Raw genomic sequence first — 26,638 nt, 5'->3', positions numbered from 1 at the left:
GAGGTAAGCACAAGACTAAGCAAGGCCAGGGCTGCTTAGGCAGAGGGGGATTTCTGGAGCTTGGCTGCAGAGGAACAGGCCCTCCCCCTCCCCCTCTCCCTGGGGGCTGGGGGGAGGGTGGGGCGGTGGTGCTGACAAGGACTCTGTCCTGTAGGGGGGCAGGTGGGAAGGCACCCTGCCAGTCCTGCTGCCAGGAGCCACAGGCTGCTCTTTGAGCCCAGGGGGGAGGCAGCCAGAGGTCGCACTGTGGTTCAGCCTCAGGACGAAGGGTCAAGGGAGTCTGTGGTCACACCAAAGTGGCAGGGAGGCCACAGTGGGAACACCCTCAGCGGACTCCTTCCTTGGGGGTCTCCATGCCAGAGACACAGGGTAACAAAAGTTAATGAAAATTGTGCAAGTAAAACGCAAACATAGATAAGATTCAGATCATCAAAACAGATTCAAATAATGCAGAAGTACCCAGAGTTGTAGCTGGACTCTAAGTCCACGGACTCGGGTTTATAGGAAAGAAAACTTTACCGCTATAACCTAGTCTGATGTGTGTGTGTTTTTGTTTTTTTTAATTAAGAGGTTGAATATTTTATTATTAAACTGTTTCTTATTTTCCTGCAAGGCTGTTGCTTCACTGTATAAAAATAGCACCAGCAAACACAGTATATTGCAAAATTAAGATAGTAATGTTCTTCACTGGACACTATACAACTAACAAACTTTTCTCCACTGTCATTTATTTCCAGTGGCAAGTTCATTGAGTATTTTGACCCAAATCCAGGGATGGCTATAAGCAAGTTACAGTATTATATAAGGTTAAGATAACAATGTTATCCTTGAATTACATAATTTTTATAACTAGTTTTAGCACAGATAATTTCAGGAATTCTGAGTATTATAACTGGAGACTAGCCTAAAAATCACAGGGTGTTGTGAAAAAGATGCATAGTGTTTATCTGAAATCATTAGGAAGTTAAGGGGTATTTTCTTCAGGCAACATTGTTTCAAGTAGTTTCTTTTGCTAAAAGTTGCTTTTTAAAACTCTATCCACCACTAATTTAAGACAACTATGCTAGATCAAGTTCTTTCAAACTAGTTTATTTAGGGGTTCCATTTTCACTTCTCAATAGATTTTATGTATTTCTCATACGCTTCTTCACTCATTAGTTCATCTAGTTCTGAAGGGTTACTGAGTGTCATCTTGATCAGCCAACCATCTTCATAACAAGATTTGTTGACAAGTCCTGGATTTTCTGCTAGAGCTTCATTAATTTCAGTTACTTCTCCTGATAGAGGAGAATAGAGTTCACTAGCAGCTTTCACACTTTCCAAAGCACCAAATTCCTCTTGTTTGTTCAATTTTGTCCCAACTTCAGGCCGACTACAGTAAACAACATCTCCCAAAGCTTCCTGTGCAAAATTGCTGATTCCCACTGTTCCAACACCATTTTCTGTTGTTACCCATTCATGTTTGTCTGTGAATTTACGACCCGACAGCAGAGTGGGGCTGGTGCGCAGTGCCCGGACGGCGCCCACCCGCAGTCCCCAGGGCCGCGGCGGGCAGGGCGTGTTGGGCGCAGAGATGGCGCGCAGGCTGCACACCGCGGCCCGCACGCTCCGCGACACTCGCAGCGCCATGTTTGCAGGGGTGCAGAGGGTCTCCGCGCAGCATCTAGAGCACCCCCTGATGTGTGTTTTTAGCCTGCCTTTTTGCTGGCCTGGTGGGACACTTTAACCTCAGCCTTTCTGGGGTGTTCCAGGCATTGGGGGGCCCATGTGATGATCTGTCCCCACCAGTTACTGCTGAGTCATCCACCCTGGGGTTACTGGGGGTCTGGTGGTGTTCCGATAGTTTGGGGTCACACTTGAGGACACAGAGACCTGCCCCAGGGCTGCTGTGGCCCATCTGCCTGGACGTTCTCCACAGCCCTTCTTCTTTGGGTCTCCCTGTGCCGACTTCAAGAAAAACACACAGTGTTAAGTGCTGTGAGTTTGGTCTTCCCTGGTGGCGCAGTGGTTAAGAATTCGCCTGCCAGTGCAGGGGACACGGGTTCGAGCCCTGGTCCGGGAAGATCCCACATGCCGCAGAGCAACTAAGCCCGTGCGCCACAACTACTGAGCCCACATGCCACAACTACTGAAGCCTGTGTGCCTACAGCCCGTGCTCTGCAACAAGAGAAGCCACCACAATGAGAAGCCCAAGGACGGCAATGAAGAGCAGCCCCCTCTCGCCGCAACTAGAGAAAGCCCGCACACAGCAACGAAGACCCAATGCAGGTAAAAATAAAAATAAATAAGTAAATAAATCTTAAAAAAAATAAAAATAAAATAAAAAAACTTTAAAAAAAAGACCCAAAGCAGCCCAAAATACATAAAATAAATTAAAAAAAAAAAAAGTTGTGAGTTCAAGTTTCATTCCAGGACTTACTGAGGACTATAGCCTGGGAGACAACCTCTCAGCCGCTCTGAGAAAACTGCTCTGAAGAGGTGGGGGAGAAAGCGGTACATGTATGATTTCTGGCTAGAGAATACAGGCGGTCAAGGAGACATCTTGGTAAAAGATTACTGCTAGTCACAAAGAACAGGTATCTCAGGTTAACGATTCTAGTGCTTTTCTGTGTATGGGAAGATGTGAGAATCTGGGTTCATTAAAATTCTTCCTGAGATAAATATCTAGCTGACAAAGGGGCCTGCTTGATCGAAGCACAGAGTGCCTCATCCTGTTGTTGTCTTAATTTCCTCTCAGAGTGTGCTGTCAGCCAGCGACTGCTGTGGGTTATGACCTAATCCTTGTAGAACTGGGTGGTGAGCAGTGCTCTTTGTTTATCTTTGTTTACACCTGCTTCCTGGCAGTGATGCTGGAATGCCCAGGCTGCACCTGCCTCCCTCCAGCCCAAACCAAGACTCTCTTTTTTTTCGGCCACTCTGTGTGCCTTGCGGAATCTTAGTTCCCTGACCAGGGACTGAACCCGGGTCGCTGGCAGTGAAAGCCTGGAATCCTAACCACTGGACCGGCAGGAAAGTCCCTGTTTTTTGGTTTTTTTTTTTTTTTTAAAGGGTGTTTCATTATCTTTTTTTTTTAACTTGAAATATCGTTGATTTACAATGTTGTGTTAATTTCTGCTGTCCAGAAAAGTGACTCAGTTATACACATATACACATTCTTTTTTATATTCTTTTCCATTATGGTTTATCCCAGGAGATTGGATATAGTTCCCTGTGCTATACAGTCGGACCTTGTTGTTTATCCATTCTATTATTTTTTTTTATTATTATGATAAGTTATTATACCTTTGGTTTATTGTATACATTGGAGTCTTCTCCAGGGCACCTGTATCTCTTATTTATTTATTTATTTATTTATGGCTGTGTTGGATCTTCGTTTCTGTGCGAGGGCTTTCTCTAGGTGCGGCAAGTGGGGACCACTCTTCATCGCGGTGCGTGGGCCTCTCATTATCGCGGCCTCTCTTGTTGCGGAGCACAGGCTCCAGACGCGCAGGCTCAGCAATTGTGGCTCACGGGCCTAATCCCTCCGCGGCATGTAGGAGCTTCCCAGACCAGGGCTCGAACCCATGTCCCCCGCATCGGCAGGCAGATTCTCAACCACTGAGCCACTAGGGAAGCCCCCCATTCACTCTTTAATTGACTTTTCAAGCTAATTTCCTAAACGAAAGCAATTCCTTTTTAAAGAACAACTCTGGTGCCAGCCTACAGGATAATTGGTGTTTTCATTTTACTGTATCACCTTCAGATGAGGCCAGCCCTAGGCCAGAACCTGGATCGATGGGGATTCTGTGGGCAGACTTCCTGTGAGTTAATGGAATTCACTGGGGAGAAGGAGCTGGTTACATTTTAATTTATTACTATGTGTCAAAGCTCCAGCAGCTCCAGAGGGGAGCTGGCTGAGTGTCAACACTGGTTGTATCCAAACTGAACATCTACTTGTCAGACAACTGGCAATGTGCTATTGATACAGCTGGAGTTTAAATTATACCCATCTTGATGCTGAAAGTTATTACATTTCTCTAACACCTGAATGCTCTGCAAATGTGATTTAAAGGTGACCCCAGGAAAAATGTTGTTTTTATGTTTTCATTACAGACATAGCCCTTGTGGAGATGCAAAGTCACAGCCAAATATAAAGTGTAGTATGAGGGGCAGCGAGAGGAACCGTCCCCCAGCTCCACTTTTCACCCTGGCTTCCCACAGCTGGACTAGCTGATTTCTACCTGCAGGCTCATTTGCTCCTTGGTGAGCAAATCAAGCCTGACTTGAGGATACCTAGGGCCTGGGGCGGGGGAGCTTTTTAAAGTCAGACCCTAGATGCAATGCCCCAGCACGGGTCCCTGGGCTCCAAGTCACACACCTCACCCCCAGGTACCTAGTACCACGTTTGGCACATAAAAGATGCTCAGTAAATAGCAATTATTACTACTCCCTGTGTTCACCTGTTTCTTGCTACAGGATCCAGTTAAAAGAACATGGCTCCTACTTTGACCTTGGTTTTGAGTTCCTGTTACTTGTTCTCTGAGAGGACTGAGGTCCTGTCTTGCTCTGAATTCTAAGCCTGCATCTTTCCTTGGTGTCTCCCCATCCATCTACCAAGGGCATATACCATTTTGCAGGACTGGGCTTCTGGTCTCACTCCAGTTACAAGTACTAGTTTCATGTTATAGGTGAGGGCACTGGGGTGCAGTGAGGCTAATCAAATTGCCTGTAAGTCACATAGAGCTGGAGTTATGATAATATACTGTTTACCAGGTATACTTTATATTATTTAAGTCTCACACCAACCCTCCTGAGATAGCTATTGTTATTATTCTTCCTGATATATAGAGGTGGTGGTTTAAAAACATGTCCGTAAGTTCTTTGATGTTTCTCCCATCAAGAGGAGGCGTATGCCCTCTGTCCTTGAATCTGGGTGGACCTTTGTGATGGTATCAACAGGTAGATATGAGTGAATCAAGGTTAGATTAGAGAAAGATTATGCAGCTTCTTGCTGTTCGTTTTGAGATACTCATTCTGGCAACCTTTGAAGTGTAGCTACTCTGAGGCTGCCATGCCGGAGAGACCATGTGGAGAGAGAGACAGAAAGATAGATGATAGATAGATAGATAGATAGATAGTTAGATAGATAGATAGATAGATATAGAGGGAGAAGAAGAGAGACAGAGAGAGAAAGAGAGAGAGAGAGAGAGAGAGAGGATATCTGATTGTAACCACAAGAGAGACCCCAAACCAGAACCTCCTAGCTAAGCCTTTCTTGAATTCCTAACCCGCAAAAACTATTAGAGATAATAAGTCATGTTGTTTTCAACCACCAAGTTTTGGGGTGATTTGTTATACAGCAATGAATTACTGGAACATGATTTGAAACCAGATTTTTCTTCAATAAATTTTATTCAATAACTCATTTCATAAGAAAATAAAATTCAGACCTCTCTTTGTGGCATTCAAAGTCTTGACAATCTGACCCCAAACTATCTTTTCAAGCCAAACTTCATCATACCAACCTGTGACTTCACTGAGAAATGTGGAGTGGGGAGAGTCGGGTACATTCCCCCTCTTACCAGGTATGTGACCCTGGGTGAGTCACTCAATCTCTTTGAGTATTGTCCCCCATCCCCCCCCCCTCCGCAAGGCTTTATTGGGGCCCCTGCTGCAGCAGGGGGGAGCCAGAACAAACAACAGTTTCCCTTGCTTGCTCGCTCCTGGGTGGGCGGGGCCGGGGGGGATGTAGCTTGTTCCTTACGGGGGGTGAGGGTATGGGTGTGTCCAGGTGTCGGGCCGGAGGGGTGGCTTAGGTGTTTTACCCACCCCTTAGGTAGTGTTGTGTGCAGGGGGCATGCGCAGTACCCTGCTTTTGCTCCAGGCTCTTCAAAATTGGCAGTTGGGTTTTTTGGTCTCTTTGTATCTTTTGTCCAGAATTTGCCCCAACTGCGCAGGAATGTAGTTATTTTCAGTCCCATACAGTTTCTTTGTATTTTGTTGCTGGAGGAGAGGTGTGTCCAGGTACAAGCATTGCAGCACTGCAGCAAAGGGTCCCAGGTCCCAACCTGTCTCATTCCCCCCGAGAGACTCTACACCCTTATTCTTAAGGGGTAAGGGGCCGAAGTTCTCTTCTTCTGAAACTGCTTCCTGCTGGACAGGGGTCTCAGACTCTAGCCTACCCTAGAGGTGTAGAAGTCCCTCGCTGACTGTTCCAAGGACCTGTAGAGACCTGGGCCACTTTCCACTGGAATGGGCTAAATTCCTTGAGCCATCGTGAGCCTTACTTCAAACTGTTGGAGCCTAAAAGACACAAACTTAACCAAAAGGTTAAACAAAGAAGGGCTAAAAAGAAGAAGAACAACAATAGCCATTAAAGGGCTTAGAAAGGGAAGGAACCACGTTAACTTTGGGCTTCCTTAATTGCTGATCAGACAAGGGAGGAGATATCGCTCCCTGCCGAAATTGTGAAGCCACTCTGCCTGGGTGTATATTTCCTTAATATTAACTTTTACCTGTCCTGTCACATTGATCCAAGCACAGCAGGAAGTATTAGTTGTTACACAAACTCTGCCTTGTTCTGCCAGAAGGTACTCAAGGGTCAGACAGCTGTCAAGAACCATATCAGCCAAGGAAATAAGAGAGGTCCCAAGTCCCGTTAAGGCTTCAGATAGGAGCCAACACACTACATCGTTTTACTTACCTGTTGATGGTGCCTGTCTTTTGAATAGATATCTCAGATCTTCCATTGACTCACAGGTGTATTGTTCTTCTGTTGTGACCTGCGGGGTTTCTGGAGGTAAAAGCTTTAGTCTGGACAAATGTACCCAACTAGATACCCCTTGCAGTTTGACAGCAGTAGGGGTGGCTAAAATTACTTTCTAGGGGCCTTCCATTTTGGCAATAGTTGGTCTTGTGCGGAACTCCTCTTTCCAGGTTTTAAGAAGAACTTGGGTTTATTTGTGAAGGAACTGCTCCTTCCTCTGTATTTTTAGTGGGAGCCGGCAGTGCCTTGTGGGCCTAGTCCTGGATTGCCTTTTGAACTTGTCCTGGATTCATAATATATCTCAGGGCCTAGTTCACGTCCTCATCCAGTAGAATGTCAGTAGTAAGAAAAGGTCTCCCATAGGTCATTTCAAATGGGCTGAGTCTCAGACCACCCCTGGGGGCTACACAGACCCTGAGGAGTGCAATAGGGAGCAAGTTGGTCCAGGGTCATGAGTCTCTTGGCAGAGCTTTGCTAAGGTTTTCTTTAAAGGGTGGTTCACTTTCTCTACCTTCCCTGAAGGCTGGGGATGCCAAGAGGTGTGTAGTTTGTAGTCTATCCCTAGAGCTGTTGTGAGCCCCTGTGTGATTCTGGCTATAAAAGAGGGCCCATTATCGCTCTGGAGGGACTTTGGAAGTCCAAACCGAGGAATTATTTCTTTTAAAAGGGACGTACAGAAGTCCATAGCCTTTTCAGATCAGGTGTGGAAGACTTCAACTCATCCTGTGAAAGTATCAACAAACACCAGAAGATAATTATATCCTGATCATGGGGGCATTTGGGTGAAATCTAACTGCCAGTCTTCCCCGGGGTATGTCCCTCGGTGTTGAATTGGCCTGAGTAATGACAGGAGGATTGGATGAGTCTGTGGGTTATTATGGGCACATAAATCACAGGCAAGTGTTACTTGTTTTACTGTTCTTTTAAGCCCCTTCCCTGAAAAAGCCTTTTGCATCAAGTTCCATAGCGCATCCCTCCCATAATGGGTGGCATTATGTAAGCTCTTAGTGAGTTTCCATTTTTGGGCCTCAGGGATTAGAAACTTATCCTCCTTTTTATACCAGTCTGTGCTTCCCTTCTCATAGCCCCATTTCTCAGCATTTTCTTTTTCCTGCGGGGAATACTGGGGAAGGCTAGGGAGTTCAGGGGGGCCAATCACTAGAGCCATAACTTGTTCAGGTTCCTGCAATCAAGCCGCCTGTTTTGCAATTTGATCAGCTTTGCTGTTCCCTTGGCTCACAAAAGATCCATCCCTCTGATGGCCCCTACAGTGGATTACTGCTACCTGGATCGGAAGCTGCACTGCTTCTAAAAGAGCCAGAATCAAATCTTTATGTTTTATGGGGGGAATTTCTAGTGGTTAACATTCCTCTTTCTTTCCAAATGGCAGCATGAGCATGTAGCACGTGGAACGCATATTTAGAGTCAGTAAAAATATTTAATTTCTTTTCCTTCCCTAATTGCAAAGCTCTCATTACTGCAATTAGTTCAGCCTTCTGGGCTGATGTCTGGGGTGGCAGGGCCTTGGCTTCTGTGACTTCATCTAGACTAACTATGGCATACCCCGCCTTTTGGGTTCCCATTTCTACAGAACTGCTCCCGTCAGTAAACCATTCGACCTCAGGACTGTCAAGAGGCTCGTCTAGAAGATCAGGCCTGCTGGAGTAAGTTCGTTCTCTGGTCTCTATACACTGATGCAATGTCTCCACTCTCGACCTCTGGAAGCAGAGTTGCTGGGTTCAGGGTTTGGCACACCTTTAAGGTAATGTCGGGGGTGTCCATTAGGAGGGCCTGATATCTTGTTAACCTTCCTCCAGTCAACCAATGATGTCCTTTGACTTCCAGTACAGGTTGTACCTGATGAGGGGTTAACACATCTAAATGTTGTCCCAGGGTGAGCTTGGAAGCCTCATTAACCAACAGGGCTGTGGCTGTTACTGCCCGCAGGCAGCTTGGCCATCCCAGGGCCACTGAGTCCAGTTGTTTTGAAAAGTAAGCCCTTGGTCTCTGATCCTGTCCCAGCTTTTGGGTCAGGACTCCTAGTGCTGTCCCTGACCTCTCGTGAATGTATAGGGCAAAGGGCTTGTCCAAATGTGGAAGCTCCAGTTCTGGTGCTCTACTCAACTCAGGCTTTAGAGTCTCAAAGGCCCGCTGGTGGTCCTTATTCCATTGAAGGGGTTCCCTTTCTTCTCCCTTTAGAGACTCATATAGGGGGTTTGCTATAAGGCTATAATTTGGGATCCAGATACGACAGAACCCAGCCATGCTGAGAAAGCCTCAGAGTTGCCTCTTTGTGGTTGGAGATGGTAATGGCTGTTTTTTGTGGGTTTTTTTTCATAAATTTATTTATTTATTTATTTATTTTTGGCTGTGTTGGGTCTTCGTTTCTGTGCGAGGGCTTTCTCTAGTTGCGGCAAGCGGGAGCCACTCTTCATCGTGGTGCGTGGGCCTCTCACTATCGCGGCCTCTCTTGTTGCGGAGCACAGGCTCCAGACGCGCAGGCTCAGTAGTTGTGGCTCACGGGCCTAGTTGCTCCGCGGCACGTGGGATCTTCCCAGACCAGGGCTCGAACCTGTGTACCCAGCATTGGCAGACAGACTCTCAACCACTGCGCCACCAGGGAAGCCCCAGAGAAATATGTTCTTTATATTAATTTATTTAATCCTTTGCAATCTAGGGACTGTTACACAGATAGAGGAAAATGAAGCCGAGAACGTAATGCACTTGCTCAGGGTCATACTTTGCCCGGGGTAAACGGATGATTGCTCCAGTTGTGCACTCTTTTCCAGGAACTGGTGAATACGTCTTTACCATGTGACTTTGTGGTGTATTTTTTCACCTCTTGACTCGAGGCTCAGCCATGGAACTTGATTTGGACAATGAGCTCTTAGCAGAGGAGACCAAGAAAGGCTTGAAAAGTGCATGTACGGTTGAGGTCGTGTCTCTTACGCCTCTGTCATCACCATTCTACTGTTAAGTTCACCCAGTGAATTTTTAAACTTCACATATATTTTCATGCTATTTTTAAAGAGCTATTTCGCTCTAAAATTTCCACTTGTTTTAAAAAATATTTTCTGTTTCTCTGCTGAGATTTCCTATCGTTGCATTCATAATGAACATGTTTTTCTTTACCTCACTAAATATAGTTATTATAGCTCCCTTAAAATCCTTGTCTGATAATTCCATTATCTGGTTCATCTTAGGGCTGGCATCTATTGATTGCCTATTCTCTTGAGACTGGGTCACACCCTGGCTTTTCATGTGTTGAACGATTTTGGATTATATCTTGGGCATTGTGGATGTTATGTTGTCGAGACTGACTTCTGTTATACTGCTCTGAAGAGTGTTACTATTTTTATTTTATCAGGCAATTCACTTAGTTAGATTCAAACTGCGAACTTTTATGCCTGCAGTGGATGGTGACTCAGATCTTAGTTTAGTTCTTTAAGTTTTAGCTGCACGCTGCTTTCAGTTTTCCCCAAGTAAGTATGGTTCAGGGGTCAGGGTTAAAAACTTGGGCTAATTTTATATAAAGAATTTGGGATTCCCTTTTCCTGACTTTTTTTCCTTCTGGGGTTCCTCCTCACTCTCTAGTGGTCACTGTTGCCTTCCCCTGGTTCACTTGGCCAAAAAGACCACAGACTTTCTTACCAGAGTTTTAGCCAACCCTGCGGCATCCTCCACTGCAGTTGGAGCAACTGCAGTTGACCTCAGGCCAAAGCCACAAAAATTAGGAACTCACTCCATGCCTGTTGCTTGTTCCAATTTTCAACATCCCTCCAAAACCTGCCTTCTTTTATACAATCTCTTGTGCTCTCAACTGTATTTAAAAAATTTTTTCCTGAGTTCATAGCACCTATTTGCAGATTGATCCGTTTGTTGGGTGTGTTAGATGCTCAATTCTCCAGGCTGGAAGCAGAACATTCTCTAGGGTGACAAGTTTAAGTCAAATTGTTCTTGGTGGGTCCTATCAAATAGCACAAAGTTGTCTTTTGTACCTCTCACCATCATCTTTACTCTGCTTTCTTCTTCTTATAGAACTATCACTGCCTGATGTTGTCTATATTTGTGTGTAGTCTCTCTTTCTCCCCATTAAAATGTAAGTTCTATGAGAGCAGGATCTTTATCTGTTCTGCCTTGGCGTGGACCGAAAGCCTCAGCTCCCTGTAAAAGGGGAGAAATCTGGGAGAGATGGGACGGTGTGGGCACGAGGAGGGGCCTTATCAGCAGCTGGGCTGATGCGCAGGTGGGTTTTCCTTCCTAGACACAACCACGTGTGCTAGCCCTTTAAGAATACACAATGGCTAGTCATTGTGATTTTTAACCGCTGGGTGACGCTGTCCACTAATTTTCCCAAGATCAGGTCGGAGTAGAACTCCTTTTCAGTGGCTGCAAACCCTTACCCTCCAGGACCCTTGTTTAAAATGCCATCTCCATGGTGACCGGTTCCTGCCCTCACTCCCTGACTGGCAGCCAGAAGGGGTCCATCACACTGACTTCTAAACACGTGTTGCCCCCGCCCCCAGTCCTCTGTTAACTTCATGAATAGACATTTAGGGAAGCCCAACAGGGGCCAAGGACCCTCCCTGGTAGGAACAGGGTGAATTAGAAGTGGTGGTCCCTGCCCTCTAAGGCAGCCCTTTCAGCTGGGCTCAAAGACATGCATTGGATGTAGAGGATGAACCTCTCTCCTTTGCATCTAGGATGGTGATGATCCTTTGCATCATTCTTGGAAAATTGAGAAAACAGTCACTCAAGTTGTCCGTGTTCTGTGGTTCAGACGAGAAACTCCATGTTGTAGAGTCTGGAGGGGAAGGATCCTTTCTGGGAGGAATGCCAGTGGGAGAAGAGAAAGCTCTGAGTGTATGTTTAGGGTGAACATAGCTGGGCCCACCCACACACGATTTCTTGATCCTCCATTCACAACATGGCTGTTTTCCCACCAGCTTCTCCTCTGTTGTAATTGGCAATGTGAAAACTGAGAGCAGTCGTCTTGCCTCCACCAGGGAGAACCTGCTGGGCTCAAGCATTCTGGCTCCAGGAGGAGAGCCCACAAGTGCTGAGTCTCTGCTGTGAGACCAGGCATGGCACGGGGCCTTTTAATGTATTATATGAACTGGTGTGATTCTTCTAATAACCTGCAGTCGTGGGTGTTTTGGTCTCCATTTTATAGCAAAGAAAACTGAAGCTCAGGGAGGCTGAATACTTCACACATCAACACACAAACATGCTCTAAATGCTCACATCTTTAAAAATCCTCCCTTGAACCCATTCCTCCTTCTGGCTCTTGCCCTAAATTTGGCTTCCCTTCATAAAAAAGTCCTTAGAAGAGCTGCCTCTGTAGAGTCCTGGGCCCCATTTCCCACACTCCCTCTACCCCTTTTGGTGGGCTTCTATCACTGTTTTCCACTGATTCTTCTCATCGAGCTCACTGATGATCTTCAAAGGTCAACTCCAAAGGCCTTTTCTCTGCGCTTCCTTTATCTCTTGGCAGCACTCAGCACCTTCGATGACTTCCTCTTGATTGAATTATTTTACTCTCTTGGCTGACAGGTTACCACACGACCTGGGGTTTCCTGCCATTTCACTGGCCATTCCTCCAGTCCATTTATGTGTTACTTCTGCTCTGTTCTCTCGCTAAATGTTTGAACGCCCCTGAGCGCATTACTCACTACCCACTACCCACTCTCCCCAGATGACCCTTCCCGGTCCCATGGTTTTATATCTCCAGCTCGACCTTTCCCTGGCCTTCCAGACTCACACAGCCAACTCCCTCCTCAACACACCCTCATGGACACTTGACCAGCATCTTAAAATTAACATGGGCCAAACAGAGCTCTTGATCTCCCCCCTGCCACCACATTTACTCTTCCCCATTTCTATAAATTGCACCAACAGCTACCCAGTTGCTCAAGCCCATCTTTCTCAGTATGTCTTTTCAATTCTGTCTCCCAAAGATGTCCCTAAAGTCCTCTGCCACCATCACTTCCTCCCTGGTCCAAGCCACTGTCACCTGTAGCCTGGACTGCTGCAAGGGTCTCCCTCGCCCCCCAGGAATCTATGTCTGTGCAGCTGCTGGTGATTCTTCAAATGTAAATCAGACGATCTCACTTGGCTGCTTAAAAAAGTCCCGGATGGCTTTCCAGCACCCTTGGAATAAATTGCATGCTCCTTACCCTGGCTTACAAAGCACCACTGCCCTGCCTTTGCCTGTGTCACTGCTCATGCTGGTCTCCTTCTCACCTCTGTGCTCCAGCCACACTGTCCCCTGGGCCAAGCTGGCTCCTGCCTAGGGCTTTTGCACTGGTTGTGCCTTCTGCCTGGAAAGTTTTCTTCCCCCGGTCCTCACGTGGCTGATTTGCTCTGGTCATTTAGCTTTCAAGGAGCATGTCACCCCCAAAGTAAGGCCTTTCCTCACCACCCCACCTAAAGTAGCCATCCAGTCATGTCCCTGGATCTTGAGAGCTGCTTTGGGAGTCTTTCCACTTCTCCAGTTCTTACAGTCTAGGGGAATCCAAAGCTTCCAGAAGACTTCTGTGAATCCCCAATGACTTACTTCACATTTTCCAATCTCTGGTCTAGAGGTGCTGGCCCTGTCTCACACCTCTGGCTTTCAAAGGCAAAACAGTCACTTTTCTTGGTTCACGCAGAGCAATTTCATCCCTTCCCCTGAAATCTTGGTCCCAGTCTATGTCCTGGGAGAGTTTCCTGCCTTCACTGGGGTTACAGACACATTTTCTAAACAATGGTTGTTTCCTCCACGGGAAGGATTCTTGTTCTATCTGCTAAAAGACTAACAGCATTTTACTGTCACGGTAAGAGGCAGAGTTGGGATCTGAACCTGGATTTGTCTGCTGAGTGTGGAGCCAGTGCTTTTAAACCATTGCATCAACCGTGTCCCCCATATCCTCATTGAGGCGGCTGGTGACTTTCAGTGGTTACTCACATACAGGTGCAGGCACACGGGTACTTTCTACAGGGGAAATGCTTGCTCGTCTGGCCCGTCTCAGGAGGCTGCTCCGAAGGCCGAATAGCATTTCTTACAGGCCAGCCAGAGCTAGCCGCGGGACGTCTGGTTGTCCCGTGCAAATCCTTACTTGCACTAGATCGATGCACGGGAGGGGGCATGCGGCCAGACCTCTCGGTGCCAGGTAGAATGCTCTTTGTACTGCCCAGAGCTGCTTCCTCACTTTCTTCCCTTCCTGTCCCACCCACTGGTTCCTCACGTTGCTGTGTGTGGCCTTCACCCCTTACTACCCCTTTCTCTGGCAAAGGAGCGGAAACCCCACTATTCAGGCCTTATTGCCCACCCCCTTCCAGTCGATCACCTTCATCCACAAGGCTGACAGTCACGTAAGCTGTCTGGGCATAGGCTAATGTGGGTGAGGTCTTCACTTTAGGATGATCAGGGCTGGGAGACCCCTATGTGTCAGAACGAGGAGGTCCTTCCTGTGTGTGTGTCTGTGTTCATGCACGTGAATGTTTAAAGCCAGGCATGTATCTACCTTGAAAAGCCTAGGAATAGCCCTCTTTAAAAACAATTGAGGGACTTCCCTGGTGGTCCAGTGGTTAGGACTCTGTGCTTCCACTGCAGGGGGCACAGGTTCGATTCCTGGTGGGGGAACTAAGATCCCACATGCAGAGCGGAGCGGCCAAAAAATAAAAACAAAGAAAAAAACCCAACAAGAAACAATTGAATGCACCTGAGATAAGCACTTTTGGTCCTGAACTATTAGGAGTTTCTGGCAAGCTTTATATTACGTGCTAGGATAAGAATTTGACTTTGTATATAGATTTTCAATTAGATTTTTGGACTGACATCTCAACCCTGAACTCCTCTGATAGACCAAAAAAGCAAAAAAGAAAAAAGACAAATAATGACATTTCCGTTCCAGCTTGCCAGAATCCTGGCCCTGGCCTTTGTATCTTGTTTGCAGCCTCAGTTTGTCCCTTAGGCCTTTGAACTCGGGTTCCCTGATTTTGACCCTCGCGCTGGCTAAGGACTTTGAAACCTCCTGCTTGGGTGTACACACTGAACTTAGTCTGGCTCCTGTGTCAGTCCAAGCCCTGCCACCCCTCTATGTTCACTCTGGCCCCTGCAAGCAAAGGTCCAGCCTGGCTATATTGTATTTGTTGGTGATTCTGTCATCCCTGGGATGTGAGCTCCTGGAGGATGTTTGGTCACAGTCAGCTGTAAGCTCTCAGCTTTGATCGCAGGGAGGGTGGAGAGAAATCCCTGGATCCAGGAGCAGGAGCTCACAGCCTGGGAGGGATTAGAGCAGGTAGCACTGACCCCTGTGGGGCAACAAGGGGAAGGTCAGAGCCTTGGTCCCTTACCTGCCCCGAGCCCCTGCCTGGTCAGCGTGGTGATTGACAGGCCACTGCACAAGTTAAAGTGATTTTGGCACAAGTAACAGAACCCAAGACCTGCTAACTCTGGCTCATGTAAAGAAAAGGGGGGTACTCAGATACCCGTGGACAGATTAATGAATGAACAAAACAGGGTAGATACATACAATGAAATATTATTCAGGCCTAGAAAGGAATGAAATCCTGACAACATGGATAAATTTGGAAAACATTACACTAAGTGAAATAAGCCAGTCACAAAACGTCAAATACTGTATGATTCCACTTATATGAGGTACCTAGAGGAGTCAAGTTCATAGAGACGGAAAGTAGAATAGTGGTTCCTAAGGGCTGTGGGAAGGGAGGAGTGGGAAGTTGTTGTTTACTGGTGCAGAGTTTCAGCTTGGGATGATGAAAACGTTCTGGAGATGGCTAGTGGGGATGGTTGCACAGCAGTGTGAAAGTACTTAGTGCCACTGAATTGTACACTTAAACATGGTAAAAATGTTTGTATGTTTTAACACACACAGACCAGAACTGACCTAAACCAACGAAAAGTTATTCCAGAGGGGCTAAATGCCACCATGGCCCTTTAGGAATTAAAACAAAACAGGAAGAGTGGGAAGAATGCTGGGGCATTTCATGGAACTGAGATTAACCAAACCTCCAAGCCTGGAGTGGGGACAGGAAGTAGGGCAGCTCCAGGGGCTTCAGTGGATGAGTTCACAGGGACAATGAACTTCCCTCGGGACGATGCTTGAACAGCAACCAGTACTCGTTTTTCTGGTCCAAATTTCATCTTTCTAAGAGAGAGTCTCATTGGCCATCTGGAGTCAGGTGGCCATCTGGATAGATTAGCTTCAGTTGTGGTGGGGAGGCAGGGAGGCAGGGTGGTGCAGTACCACTGGGAGCCACTGGGGGCAGGCATGGGTCAGTTTATCAGAATCCAAGTCATTGGATGGCCAGTCCTCAGAATGATCACTTCAGCAAATTTATTTGTTTCTCTAATTAAATAGCTTTAGTTGCCTGATTTTGCTTTGCCTGCATAACACCATTTTGGGGGAATGTTGGATTTTGTTTGAGCCCCCTCCCTGTTGTTGAGCTGGGGACAGAGGGGTAGGGAGAAGGGGAGATTGAGTATATATGTCTGGCCTTGGTACCATGTAAACTTTCCAGTCCCCCAAATTGACAAATTTCTCAGGGGAATGTGGAGAAGCCCCTGAAAAAACTGTGATTAAGTTTCTGCCACCCTAGCAGAAAGCAGGCAGGAAATTAGAAATCAAGTTGGCAATAAAGGAAATTTTATTTATTGAATGGTTGCGTTTTAGATCAAGATTTTTATCCCCAACCTGGTCTAATGCCCTTCCCTTGCCATGCAAAGCTTAGAGTGGGAGCTAGGGATTCACACCTCCTTTTCTCTTTTGGCACTGTCTGTACACACGTCACCTGGGGGAAGACCCAATATCAGGGGATCCAGCAAAACCTCTGCAACAGTGACAAAAATCACTAGTATTTGAATATAGCCACCCTGGCCTGCTAAGAAAAAAGTTATGTTTTAAAAGAAAAGGTAATAGAAGAGAAAAGAGATCTAGAAAAGGGATAAGGGTAGACAGGAAAAGTCTAGAGTCCTCTGGGTCTCAATAAGTGAGAGGCCAGAGGTGTTCTGATCATTTAGAACGGCTGGAGTGATGTGAGGATCTGAAAGCAGAGCAAGGAGGGGATGTGAAAGATGCTTTCCTGTGCATTAAGAATGTATCCCTTCTCTCCTTCCTTAACTTTGGCATTTCCTCCAGAGACTGAGAATATATTTGAAACACTTTAAATTACGTTGTGGGATCACTGTCCTGCTTCTCTGAATGTAACTCTGTCATTCAGACCACAAGGCTGTCTGCATTTTCACAGGGTTACACCTTTTTTTCCCCCAAACTTGGGCTCCTGCTGAGGCTTGACTGCCATGGGGAGTTGAGGATCTGGGGTTGACCTTTCTCAGATTGAATAATGTTAACCTAGACCAACTTCCTGGAAGGATGCAAAGGTAGTCTGGGATCCTTGATGTATTCTTGGACCCATTCGTCATTGGGGTTGGTACAGATCTCTCGTTTCCTTCTGGTGATGAAGCTGTGGGGGCAGAGTTAGACTGTCACGGGTCATAGAGTATGTTGGGGGTCCAGTCCACACTCCCCCATTTCTAGCTCACAGCGGGCTTGCCTCATGCCCTGTAGCACCTCCCTAGGCCTCCCCCATCTGGGTCCCCTCAGAAGGCCTCCCTCTCTGGCCTCTAGACCTCATCATCTCTTCATTCAGCCCCTTCCCCACTCAGCCTAGACCCTCAGGCTTGGGTTTCATTATGGCCACCCTTTCTTGGGCCACACAACTGTAAGTGGCAAAAATCAAGAACGAAACCCAGGCCTGTCCCGTGAGAGTCAAAGCCCAGGCCCTTAACCACTGTTCCCCTGTTCTAGCATGGAGACTTCGTTCTGTGCACCCCACTCCAGCCTTGGGCTCCCCTTCCCTCTCTATAGAAATGTCTGCAGAGCGGTGCTTACATGATTGCCGGCAGGTAACAGTTGAGGGCCTTTCTGTATCTCACCACCATTTTTCTTGGCAATACTTTCTCATGATACTTCAGGCAGCAGGTGGGTGGAGGGTTCACCGACTCAGGAATTTCTGAGGGAATGACATTGAAAGCTGAGCCAAGGAGGTAGAGGGAGCCCATGGCTGCCCACTTCCATGTCCCATCTCTTGCATTCCGTTTTTCTGATGGCAAAGCCATCTATCAGCAGGGACTGATGGTAGCTTGATGGATAATAGAGAAAGTGAAAAAGATGAACCTTCTGTAGAACCTTCAGCCTCTGGACTGAGTGTCACCAAGTACAGAGGACTGGGGTAATCACATTTGCTGATGAACTTGACTTGGCAAACACATATTGAGCTCCTATTACATGCCAGGCTCTATGGGGTTCAGAACATGAGGAAGACACAGTCACTACTCTTGTGTACCTTACAGACAAATCTGGGTAAAAAGGGAAAGTGAAAAGATAAACGCTACAATAGAACGTGGTCTGGGATAGAGTAGAATTTGACACAAGATGCTATGGGAACAGAATGAGGGGTACCTAACCCTGCCTGGGTGGTTGAGGAAGAAGTCCCACAGCAGGTGGTGCCTGAGTTGATTCCTGAAGGATGAGTAGGATTTAGGCAGACAGAGGGGTTTTGGGATCTGGAAAAAGAAATGTATGGAGGCCTGAGGTGGGGGAAGCCCAGTGTGTCTGGGGGGAACGGAACAGTTCCAGGAGGCTGCAATGCAGGGTGGGAAGGAAGATGTAGGAAGAGAGGATATTGAAGAGAGAGGGGAGGGCCACACCTCTTCTGAGCTGTGATAGGGAGACTGGATTCTGTGCTAGAAGCACCAGAGAGACTGAGGTCAGGGAGGAGGTTGAGATGGAGAGATGAGCAGGAGAAGTCAGGGCAGGAGGAAAAGGCTTATATTTAGGCTTCAGAGTCAGACAGCTTGGGTTGGAATCTCGACTAAGTGACTTGAATCATGGGCAAATTTCTTAATCTCTCTGGGTGTCTTTACCCGTTAAACGAGGGTTAAAAATTACGTCCTAGGATCGTGGTGAGGATTAGTTGAGAGAATGCTTGTAAAGCCCTTAACTCAGAGTCTGGCACAGAAAGACTCAGCGCTTGCTGTAATTAAGAGCTAATGGTTGTAATGGCCACTCTTCTGGACTGGAAATGGCTCTTTCCCCCTCTCTTTGATGCTCGCAGGATACGAGACTCGGCTAGGTTATCATTGTGTCTCCCTTGGGCTCCCCTGATTGCTCATCAGTTGGGGATATCACCTCACCCGGCCCCCAAACCTGCAGAGTGCAAATCCCTGACCCTTGCTTCCAGCTGGTGGCAAAGCCTGAGACTTCTTGAGAGAACCATTTGGCTGATCCATGCTTTGGGTGGGCCATTTTCTCTTCCTGCTTGACCTTCCCGAAGGACACTGTTGCCCCCTCCCACCCACCAGAGGCACCTCTACCCACAGTGACCCTGGTTCTCAAGGCAACGTTTACAAAGACCAGGGGCACCCTGAGAGCGTGTGGGCAGATTACATGGTGTGTGTGACCCTCGCTCCCCTGAGTGTTTACACAGGCAGAATCCGGCCAGACTATATGCCAAGGGCAGCCTTAGGGACAAGGGAAGGGCTGGGGCAGTTGGAGGCGGGTATGTAGAAGGCCTGAGTGTCTTGGTCCCTTCCGTATCACCAACCCTCATAAATGATGGTAGAGGCAGGGGTAGGGAGTGGGCAAAACAAACCCCATTCTCCATAGGTCCCAAGCATCCCATAGTTCCAAAACCTCTCAACTTCCTTCAACCCCTTTTCTCTTTTCTACAGACTTTATTTAGCTCTAGGCTGGGGGATGGAGATAGGGGCCCAGAAATCTGCAAATGGTACACGTGGGCATCCCACCAGGACTTCTTTTGGCTGCCGTGATAGTCCCAGCAAACTACAACAGACCCTGCCAGCAAGGGGTGTCTAGTTTCAGACTCCCCGTTCCCGGGCTTAGCCCCAAACATCACTCGTCCCTGACTCCCTTCATCCTGCCCTCCCAGAGGATCTATGGCTTTTTTCATCCACTTGCCTTGCCTTCCTCCTCATCGCATACATTTATTATTATCTCTTCTGCTTCTTCCTTGGCTATTCCTCCTAAATGATCATTCCTGCTGTCTGTCTTTGGGATTCCTGATGTAACCCTGACACAGCTTCCTGAAATTGCCCAACCCCAGAAGGATCTGGACCACAGCTCAGCTCTACTTACAAAGGGAAGAGTTTGAAGACAGCAGCTCTGTGTGCAGGAGGGGAGAGGCCCCAGGGCTGATGACAGAGACCTGACAGCTCTCCTAGCACCACCTCGCTGCCTGCTGCCCCGTTTGCTTTTCTCACTGCCGCCCTACAGGGACAGGTGCACTCACTTGGCTGGCTGTGAACAGCAGAAGTAATGGTGAGGATGAGGATGAGGAGAGAGAGGGCAGCCATGGAGACTTTCATCCTCTCAGTGGGGCAGTTAGGCTTCGGAGGCTGAACGGAGACAGTCTCCTTTCTGGTCATCCATGCTGGGCCCTCAGCTCTCTGGACTCTGACCACTTCAGCGGGTGGAGGAGGAGAGACAACGGACCTCCCTCAGTGTTTGCTGAAAGGGAGGGCGGTGGAGGGTGGGGTCTGGAGCAGAGTTGAATTCGGTAAGGTTTGGATCCGTGTGAAGGAAAAAAGAGAGAAAGGGAAAGTGTGGAGAACATGCCATGTGTCAGCACCTCGCATGCCCTATTTCACCTAATCCTCCCAACGGGGAGTAGAGATTTTCACTCCCATTTTGCAGATGAAGCCACTGAGGCTTAGAGAGGTTAAATAAATTGTCCAAGGTCACATGGGTAGGAGGCAGATAGGCAGTCCTGAAAACCAGATCCGTGTGGTTTCACCATGTTCCCTGCCCCCATCTCTATGTTGGGGAAAGAGGAGGGAGGAGGGTTGAACCGACTATTTGATCGGTCTTTGGGAGAGCAAACAGAAAGCAGGATTAGAGAGAGCACAGACCGAGGCAAGGGTAGGGTTAGTGCCCTCAAAAAAGGATGGGTGTCCACACCCCCCAACCAAGGACACATGATTTAGCTCACACCCTTTCTTGTCACAGATTATGCTACTAATACCCCCCCAGCCCCCAAAGTGCCTGATCCTTGGGTCCCTGTTTGTTGCTGAAATGTTTGGCTTATTTGTCAATGTTCTCAATTATCTCTTTGGACCTTGGACCCGGAACCAGTTTTACGTCTAATTGGCTGATGCCTTCTGGGTGCCCTCAGTGTGGATTAATCCAATCTGCCACCATGGCCAATCGTGGCCAGCAGAGGGCATCCCAACATCATGAACCTGACAACCTGCTTCTGGGTCCGGCATTCCAGCTGCGGCCCACCCCCACCTTTGGCTAAGCCTGGACCTGCCCCTCAGCATCTTAGCTCTTCAGACTGCCTCAGAACCCTGCTCCAGGCTGAAGGCAGCGTTCAGAGAAGAAATGAAAGATAGAGGGGATTTTGCCTTTGATGACCTGTGAGTTTTAGAGATGTGAGGGAGTGTTTCAGGAGATGGGAGTAGAGGGAGGCAGGGGAAAAACAAGGACTACGAAGATCCCTGTGGGGCTTGCTGTTTGGCATGACTGCTTATAAACAGGAAAAAAACATACAATGCAATTAGTCCTGGTGTGTTCAAGGAAGTCAGTGGTGGTGAAGCTGTGGCTTTTTATGAAGCTAGGGAGGGTACGTACTGAGATACCCCACTGACCTCTGTTTATGGAGGAGAGAGGGTCTGAGGAAGTCTGCTATACCTTTACTGTGCAGGCACCCTCTTGGCCCTTGTCTGTGGAGAGCTGGAGGCCAGGAAGGGTGGTCATAGTGCCTACACTGGATGTGCTCTTCCTCTTTGTATGCAGAGCTCCTTCTTGAACCTGGAAGATGGGGGCATCTCCCCCTTTGGGGGCAGCTGAGTGTTATTCCTGGAGCATAAGCTTCCTCTTGACTCCTGAATCATTCCATCTATCCACGCATCCATCCATCTACCCATCCATCCACCCATCCATCCACCACCCATTCATCCATCCATTCATCCATCCATCTACCCATCTATCCACCCACCCATCCATCCATCCATCCACCCATCCGTCTATCCACCCACCCATCCATCCATCTACCCATCTGTCTATGCATCCACCATCCATCCATCCATCCATCCATCTATCCATTTCCTGAGCACCTGGTGTGGGCTTTTTGCTATGCCTTGTGCAGGACACAAAACTGAGTAAAACAGTAGAGTGCAACCTGGTGTATGTAAGTGGATGGGGAAGAATTGGATAAAATATGTCCATGAGTCATTCCTATCCCAGTCAGCAGGGAACAGAGGCCTTGAGACCAGCCCAGGAAAAGACTATGGAGTTTGCTATAGAGAGGCCTTTATGAAGATTTACCTGCAAAATCAGGTGATAATTCTTAGCTTTACACTTGTGAAGCTTAAATAAGATAATGCACATAAACTGCTTAGCAGAGTGCTTAGAATATAGAAGGCGCTACAAAAATGGGATCTGTTATTATTGTGGTTATTATTGTGTAAAGGTAGCTTTTACACTGTCTTCCTCATTTTCTGCTCAGTTTTCCTCTACCTCCATCGCAGGCCTGACCCATTTTTTGGCACCAGGCTCTGGCCAGACTTTTGCAGAGTGAAGCTTGAGGCTGAGAGTGCCACCCTGAGCTGGGCTCACCAGTGTCCTCAAGTCTACTGCCAACGGGCAGTTTAGTAGAAATGAACGAGGGCAGGGAAGGGCACGATGCTCTTTAATTCAAGGCAGGGCAGCTCCCAGGAGGTGTCTGGGGCGGAGTTGGGAGTGGGGTTCAGCCCCGTCTCTTTAAATTCTGAGCTGTGTCCTTCTCCACTACTTCTGGGTCACTCCGATCTCCTCCAGCGCCTTGACATAGTCCTGGACCCAGTCATCGCTGGGGTTGGCACAGATGTGATGGCCCTTTCTGGTGATGAAGCTGTGAAACAAGAGGGGAGAAGGATGACAAAAAAAGGGTCCGGCAGCCAGGAAGCAAGAGCCCATCCTCCCTTCCTCACGAATTCCTCATCCAACCCAGACTGGTTCTCCTTCCTTAGGGAGAGGTAGCCCAGGGCCAGCGTCCTTTCTGAGGCATGCCCTTCAACCCCTCAGTGTCCCCACCCAGGAAGTGCCCCTTGCCTCCCCTTCCCCTCCCCCACACCTCCGCATCCATGGCACCAGCTTCCTCCTGGCCCCAGCGGGCCCCAGACAGCCCAGAAGCCCCCAGGTTGCCTCCCGGCTGCCTCTCCCTGCGTGGACATACCTGAGAAGTACCCTGGGGAGCCCCCATTCTGTGTTCTCCCTGCCCCCCTCTCCCCTACGCGGGCCCTGCTGGCTCCCCCTCCCCCAGTGTGGTGTATGGGTGCCACCTACACAATTCCAGGCTTGGAGCACTGGCTGCTGGTCTCATAATAGCCTAAAATCCACTGTCGCCTGACTGGCCGGATCACGTATTTGAAGCAGCACTCGGTGGGGTGGTAAGGTCCTCCTGAGGAGAAAGCATGGAGGGAAGCTGAGATCAGGGCACTTGTTTGTTTGGGTTTTTTTCGTAAATTTATTTATTTTATTTGTTTATTTTTGGCTGCGTTGGGTCTTCGCAACGCGAAGAAAGAGAAACTAGAGAAAGCTGCACGCGGGCTTTCTCTAGTTGCGGTGAGCGGGGGCTTCTCTTGTTGCGGAGCACAGGCTCTAGGCGCGTGGGCTTCAGTAGTTGTGGCTCGCAGGCTCTAGAGCGCAGGCTCAGTAGTTGTGGCGCACGGGCTTATTGCTCTGCGGCATGTGGGATCTTCCCGGACCAGGGCTCGAACCCATGTCCCCTGCATTGGCAGGCGGATTCTTAACCACTGTGCCACCAGGGAAGTCCCAGATCAGGACACTTGTTAAAGGTGACAGCTGCTGGCTGCCTCTGCCCCCGAGCCGGTGGAAGAGGGAAGGAAGGAGGGGACAGCCCCCAGAATTCCAAGAGAGGGCTGTAGAAAAAACTCAGTCCTCTGGTCTCCCTTTCAGACTCTTCCCGGGGCTCCCCTTTCCCTCCTCCTTCATTAGTGATCACTCTGCTTTCCATTCTCCACCCCCATCCCCACCCCAGAAGGACTGTCTGATGACTTTGAACTCCGGATGCAAGAGCAGCAAAGCCCAGATCTCAGCGAGCACAGGCCATCCCTGGGGGCAGCTGGCAGAGATGCTCCAAAAAGGAGGGTTATGGGAAGAAATCCCAACAGGGATTGGGATGCATGCCACTTGGGAATGCAGACCCTGCCCCTCCCAGTGTCCCCATCCTGCCCGTGCACTGCAAAGAGGGCAGGATGCCCATACCAAGCCCCAAGGACAATGGCCCGGGAGCCAGGACACCCAGATCTGCAGGACACCCCACCTCGCCTCTGCTGGCTTTGCACCCATCACCCCTCGTTCCCTCCTCAGTCTCCTCATCTGTGAAGAGGTGGTTAACTGGATTGGTGGTTTTACATGAAGTTTCCTGGAGGCACTGATGCACTTGGGAGTTCAGTCTTGGGTATAAGACCCCATCAGCCTTTTTGTCTGTTTTACATTTTGGGCCTCCTGTGTAAGATTTTGCTTGAAGAGAAGGTTTCCTGACCTAAAACACTTTTTAAAAAATCACTATTTTTCAGTTATTTTTTCATTCTGAAATTTCATGGCTCTTACAGGAGGTGCAAGGGGGTGAGAGCAAAGTCACACCAAGATTGAATTATGGGGGTAGCAGGAAGGGCGTTTCAGATCAAGGGCCCTGCAGTTATCGGGTGCAGTGATTGGGGCTGTGCATGTTACGTGACCAACCTGGACAGAAATGTGGGTGTGCACAGCGATGGCCTCGGGGTCACCGACGGTGACCGGGTGCTTGGGTGGAAAGGGAAGGGCTGGTCCTCTCATCCAGCACCATTGCCAGCAGCATCCTCACTCCCCAAAGAGTGAAATAAGGGGCCCGCTGGCCCCCGGGAACCACTGCCACTGCATTCCTCTGAGCTGTCTGAGTGAATTCTCAGAGAGGCAAATCAAACTGTCCAGATTCCGTCAACTTTAGTCTAGTTTTATTTCAACAACGTTCTATGTTTCCCTTCAGTTTCTGAAAAGGAAATAAAGTAAAATTGCAGAGTGAGGAATAGTTTTGGCTGTCTGTAAAGGCAGCTCATCCTGAGAAATAAGCTGAGAAAAGGTGGCCTGGGGACGCCCCCTACTGTCGCATTTCCCCCTACCACATAACTAAGCGATGCTGCACTCGTGGGGTAGGGCGGACCCTGGAAGCAGCCTGGGTCCAAATCCCAGGAGGTAAATGGACACAGTGGCCTCGAGAGGCTCCAAGTACCGTTCCCCAGTCTCCCTGGGGATAATGACCCCAAATGGGAGGGGCCAGTCTTTTGCTTAATGGCAAAGAGAGGTGAATCGAGGGAGTGAAGAGATAGCCTGGCCTCACTGCATGGCATTGACAGGAAGGGGACTCATCCCGGGCAGGGTGAGGATGAAACCAGTTTAAGAAGACACCAGACCTTATATACATACAATGGAATACTACTCAGCCATAAAAAAGAATGAAAATTTGACATTTGCAGCAACATGGATGGACTTGGAGGGCATTACGCCAAGTGAAATAAGTCAGACAGAGAAAGACAAATAACTGTAGGATATTTCTTATATGTGGAATCTAAAAAATATAACAAACTAGTAAATATAACAAAAAAGAAGCAGACTCACAGATACAGAGAACAAACTAGTGGTTACCAGTGGGGAGAGAGAAGTGGGGAGGGGAAAATTAGAGGTAGGGGGTTAAGAGGTACAAACTATTAGGTATAAGACAAGCTACAAGGATATATTGCACAACATGGGGAATACAGTCAATATTTTACAACTATAAATGGAGTATAACCTTTAAACATTGTGAATCACTCTATCATACACCTGTAAGTTATATAACATTGTACAGCAACTATACTTCAATAACACAAAAAAGAGGACACCAGACCTCCTTCTAGAGCCCCTTTCTCCCTGTATCCCCGGCAGCCCTACTCGTGCTTGTTTCCCCACAAGAACCAGGTTGGAAGGTATTGCACTCACCTGAATAAGATTCAGTCTTGGACCCCAGGGCGACGGTAATGATGACGAGGAGGAGGAGGGAGACGGCTGCCGTGGAGACCTTCATGCTCCTGTGAAGGGAGTGGCTGCAGGAGGAGAGCTGGCTTGGTAGGGGCTTCGGAGCCTCCTGGGCTGAGGAAGTTTTGAGAAATGTTCATTGAGGCAAAATATTTTTCTAAAATAAGGGAACTAAGATTTCAAAGGGAAGTAGGAAGCAGTAGATTCCTCAGCAATTTCATATCCTGCACATTTGTTGAGGGTGGAGTGAAGGAAGCACAGAGAGCCGAGATTTCAGGGAGGAAATTGACCTCCATCCCCAGTGCGAATACGTTTAACCCTTTGATATAAGCTCTTCTTTAGTCGTAGGACGACCATGAGCACAGGGGGTAGAGGAGACTGTCTCAGATTTAGTGAAAGATCTCAAAGGCTGGGATGTGTCCTGTGCCCAATTCTGGTTCCTGGCCTCAGAACAAGGCCGTATGGGGGCTGGAGATTGGAGGGGATCTGGGGTAACAGGATGAGGTCTGGAGTCCCCACATCAGGTCTAAGAAATCCTCACTTAAGCTCTTCAGCAGAACCGTTGGCTCCCTACCTCATCCCCGTCCTTTCACTGTCCCCTGGGGTGAAGAAGTGTCATGGTGCTCAGCAGATCATTTATTTAACAAGCATTATACTTTAAGGGTTGCTATACACAATAGCTTCTGTCCCAAACGCTTCATGAATATTAGCCCTTTTAAGCCTTTTATCAGTAGTTGAGGAAACTGAGGCACAAAAAGCATCCATTACTCCCCCGAGATTTGACAGTTGATAAGTGGAATCGGGCTTCAAACTC

At 48.2% G+C, this 26,638-nt stretch overlaps 2 protein-coding genes and 1 pseudogene across 3 annotated transcripts; all 3 read right to left on the bottom strand.

The window, feature by feature from the left end:
• Nucleotides 1–1,092: 1,092 nt before the first annotated feature.
• LOC309649749 (glycine cleavage system H protein, mitochondrial pseudogene) lies at nt 1,093–1,644 on the bottom strand (annotated as a pseudogene). Its single transcript has one exon. The product of its transcript is annotated as a glycine cleavage system H protein, mitochondrial pseudogene (transcript).
• Nucleotides 1,645–16,373: 14,729 nt separating this feature from the next.
• CCL16 (C-C motif chemokine ligand 16) lies at nt 16,374–20,263 on the bottom strand. Its single transcript, XM_082440195.1, has 3 exons — nt 20,060–20,263; nt 17,641–17,761; nt 16,374–17,212 (listed from the first exon to the last, which is right to left on the bottom strand). The coding sequence occupies exons 1-3, from the start codon at nt 20,193–20,195 to the stop codon at nt 17,101–17,103; spliced, it is 369 nt and encodes a 122-aa protein (XP_082296321.1). The 5' UTR covers nt 20,196–20,263; the 3' UTR covers nt 16,374–17,100.
• A 2,179-nt stretch (nt 20,264–22,442) lies between these two features.
• Nucleotides 22,443–26,049, bottom strand: LOC309649762 (C-C motif chemokine 14-like). The gene is made up of 3 exons (XM_082440204.1): nt 25,789–26,049; nt 23,095–23,209; nt 22,443–22,660 (listed from the first exon to the last, which is right to left on the bottom strand). The coding sequence occupies exons 1-3, from the start codon at nt 25,871–25,873 to the stop codon at nt 22,558–22,560; spliced, it is 303 nt and encodes a 100-aa protein (XP_082296330.1). The 5' UTR covers nt 25,874–26,049; the 3' UTR covers nt 22,443–22,557.
• Nucleotides 26,050–26,638: the final 589 nt, after the last annotated feature.

The sequence above is a fragment of the Balaenoptera physalus genome (assembly GCF_965194825.1).
Source record: "Balaenoptera physalus genome assembly, chromosome: 20".
Lineage (NCBI taxonomy): Eukaryota > Metazoa > Chordata > Mammalia > Artiodactyla > Balaenopteridae > Balaenoptera > Balaenoptera physalus.
This window is presented reverse-complemented; position numbering and strand designations above follow the sequence as displayed.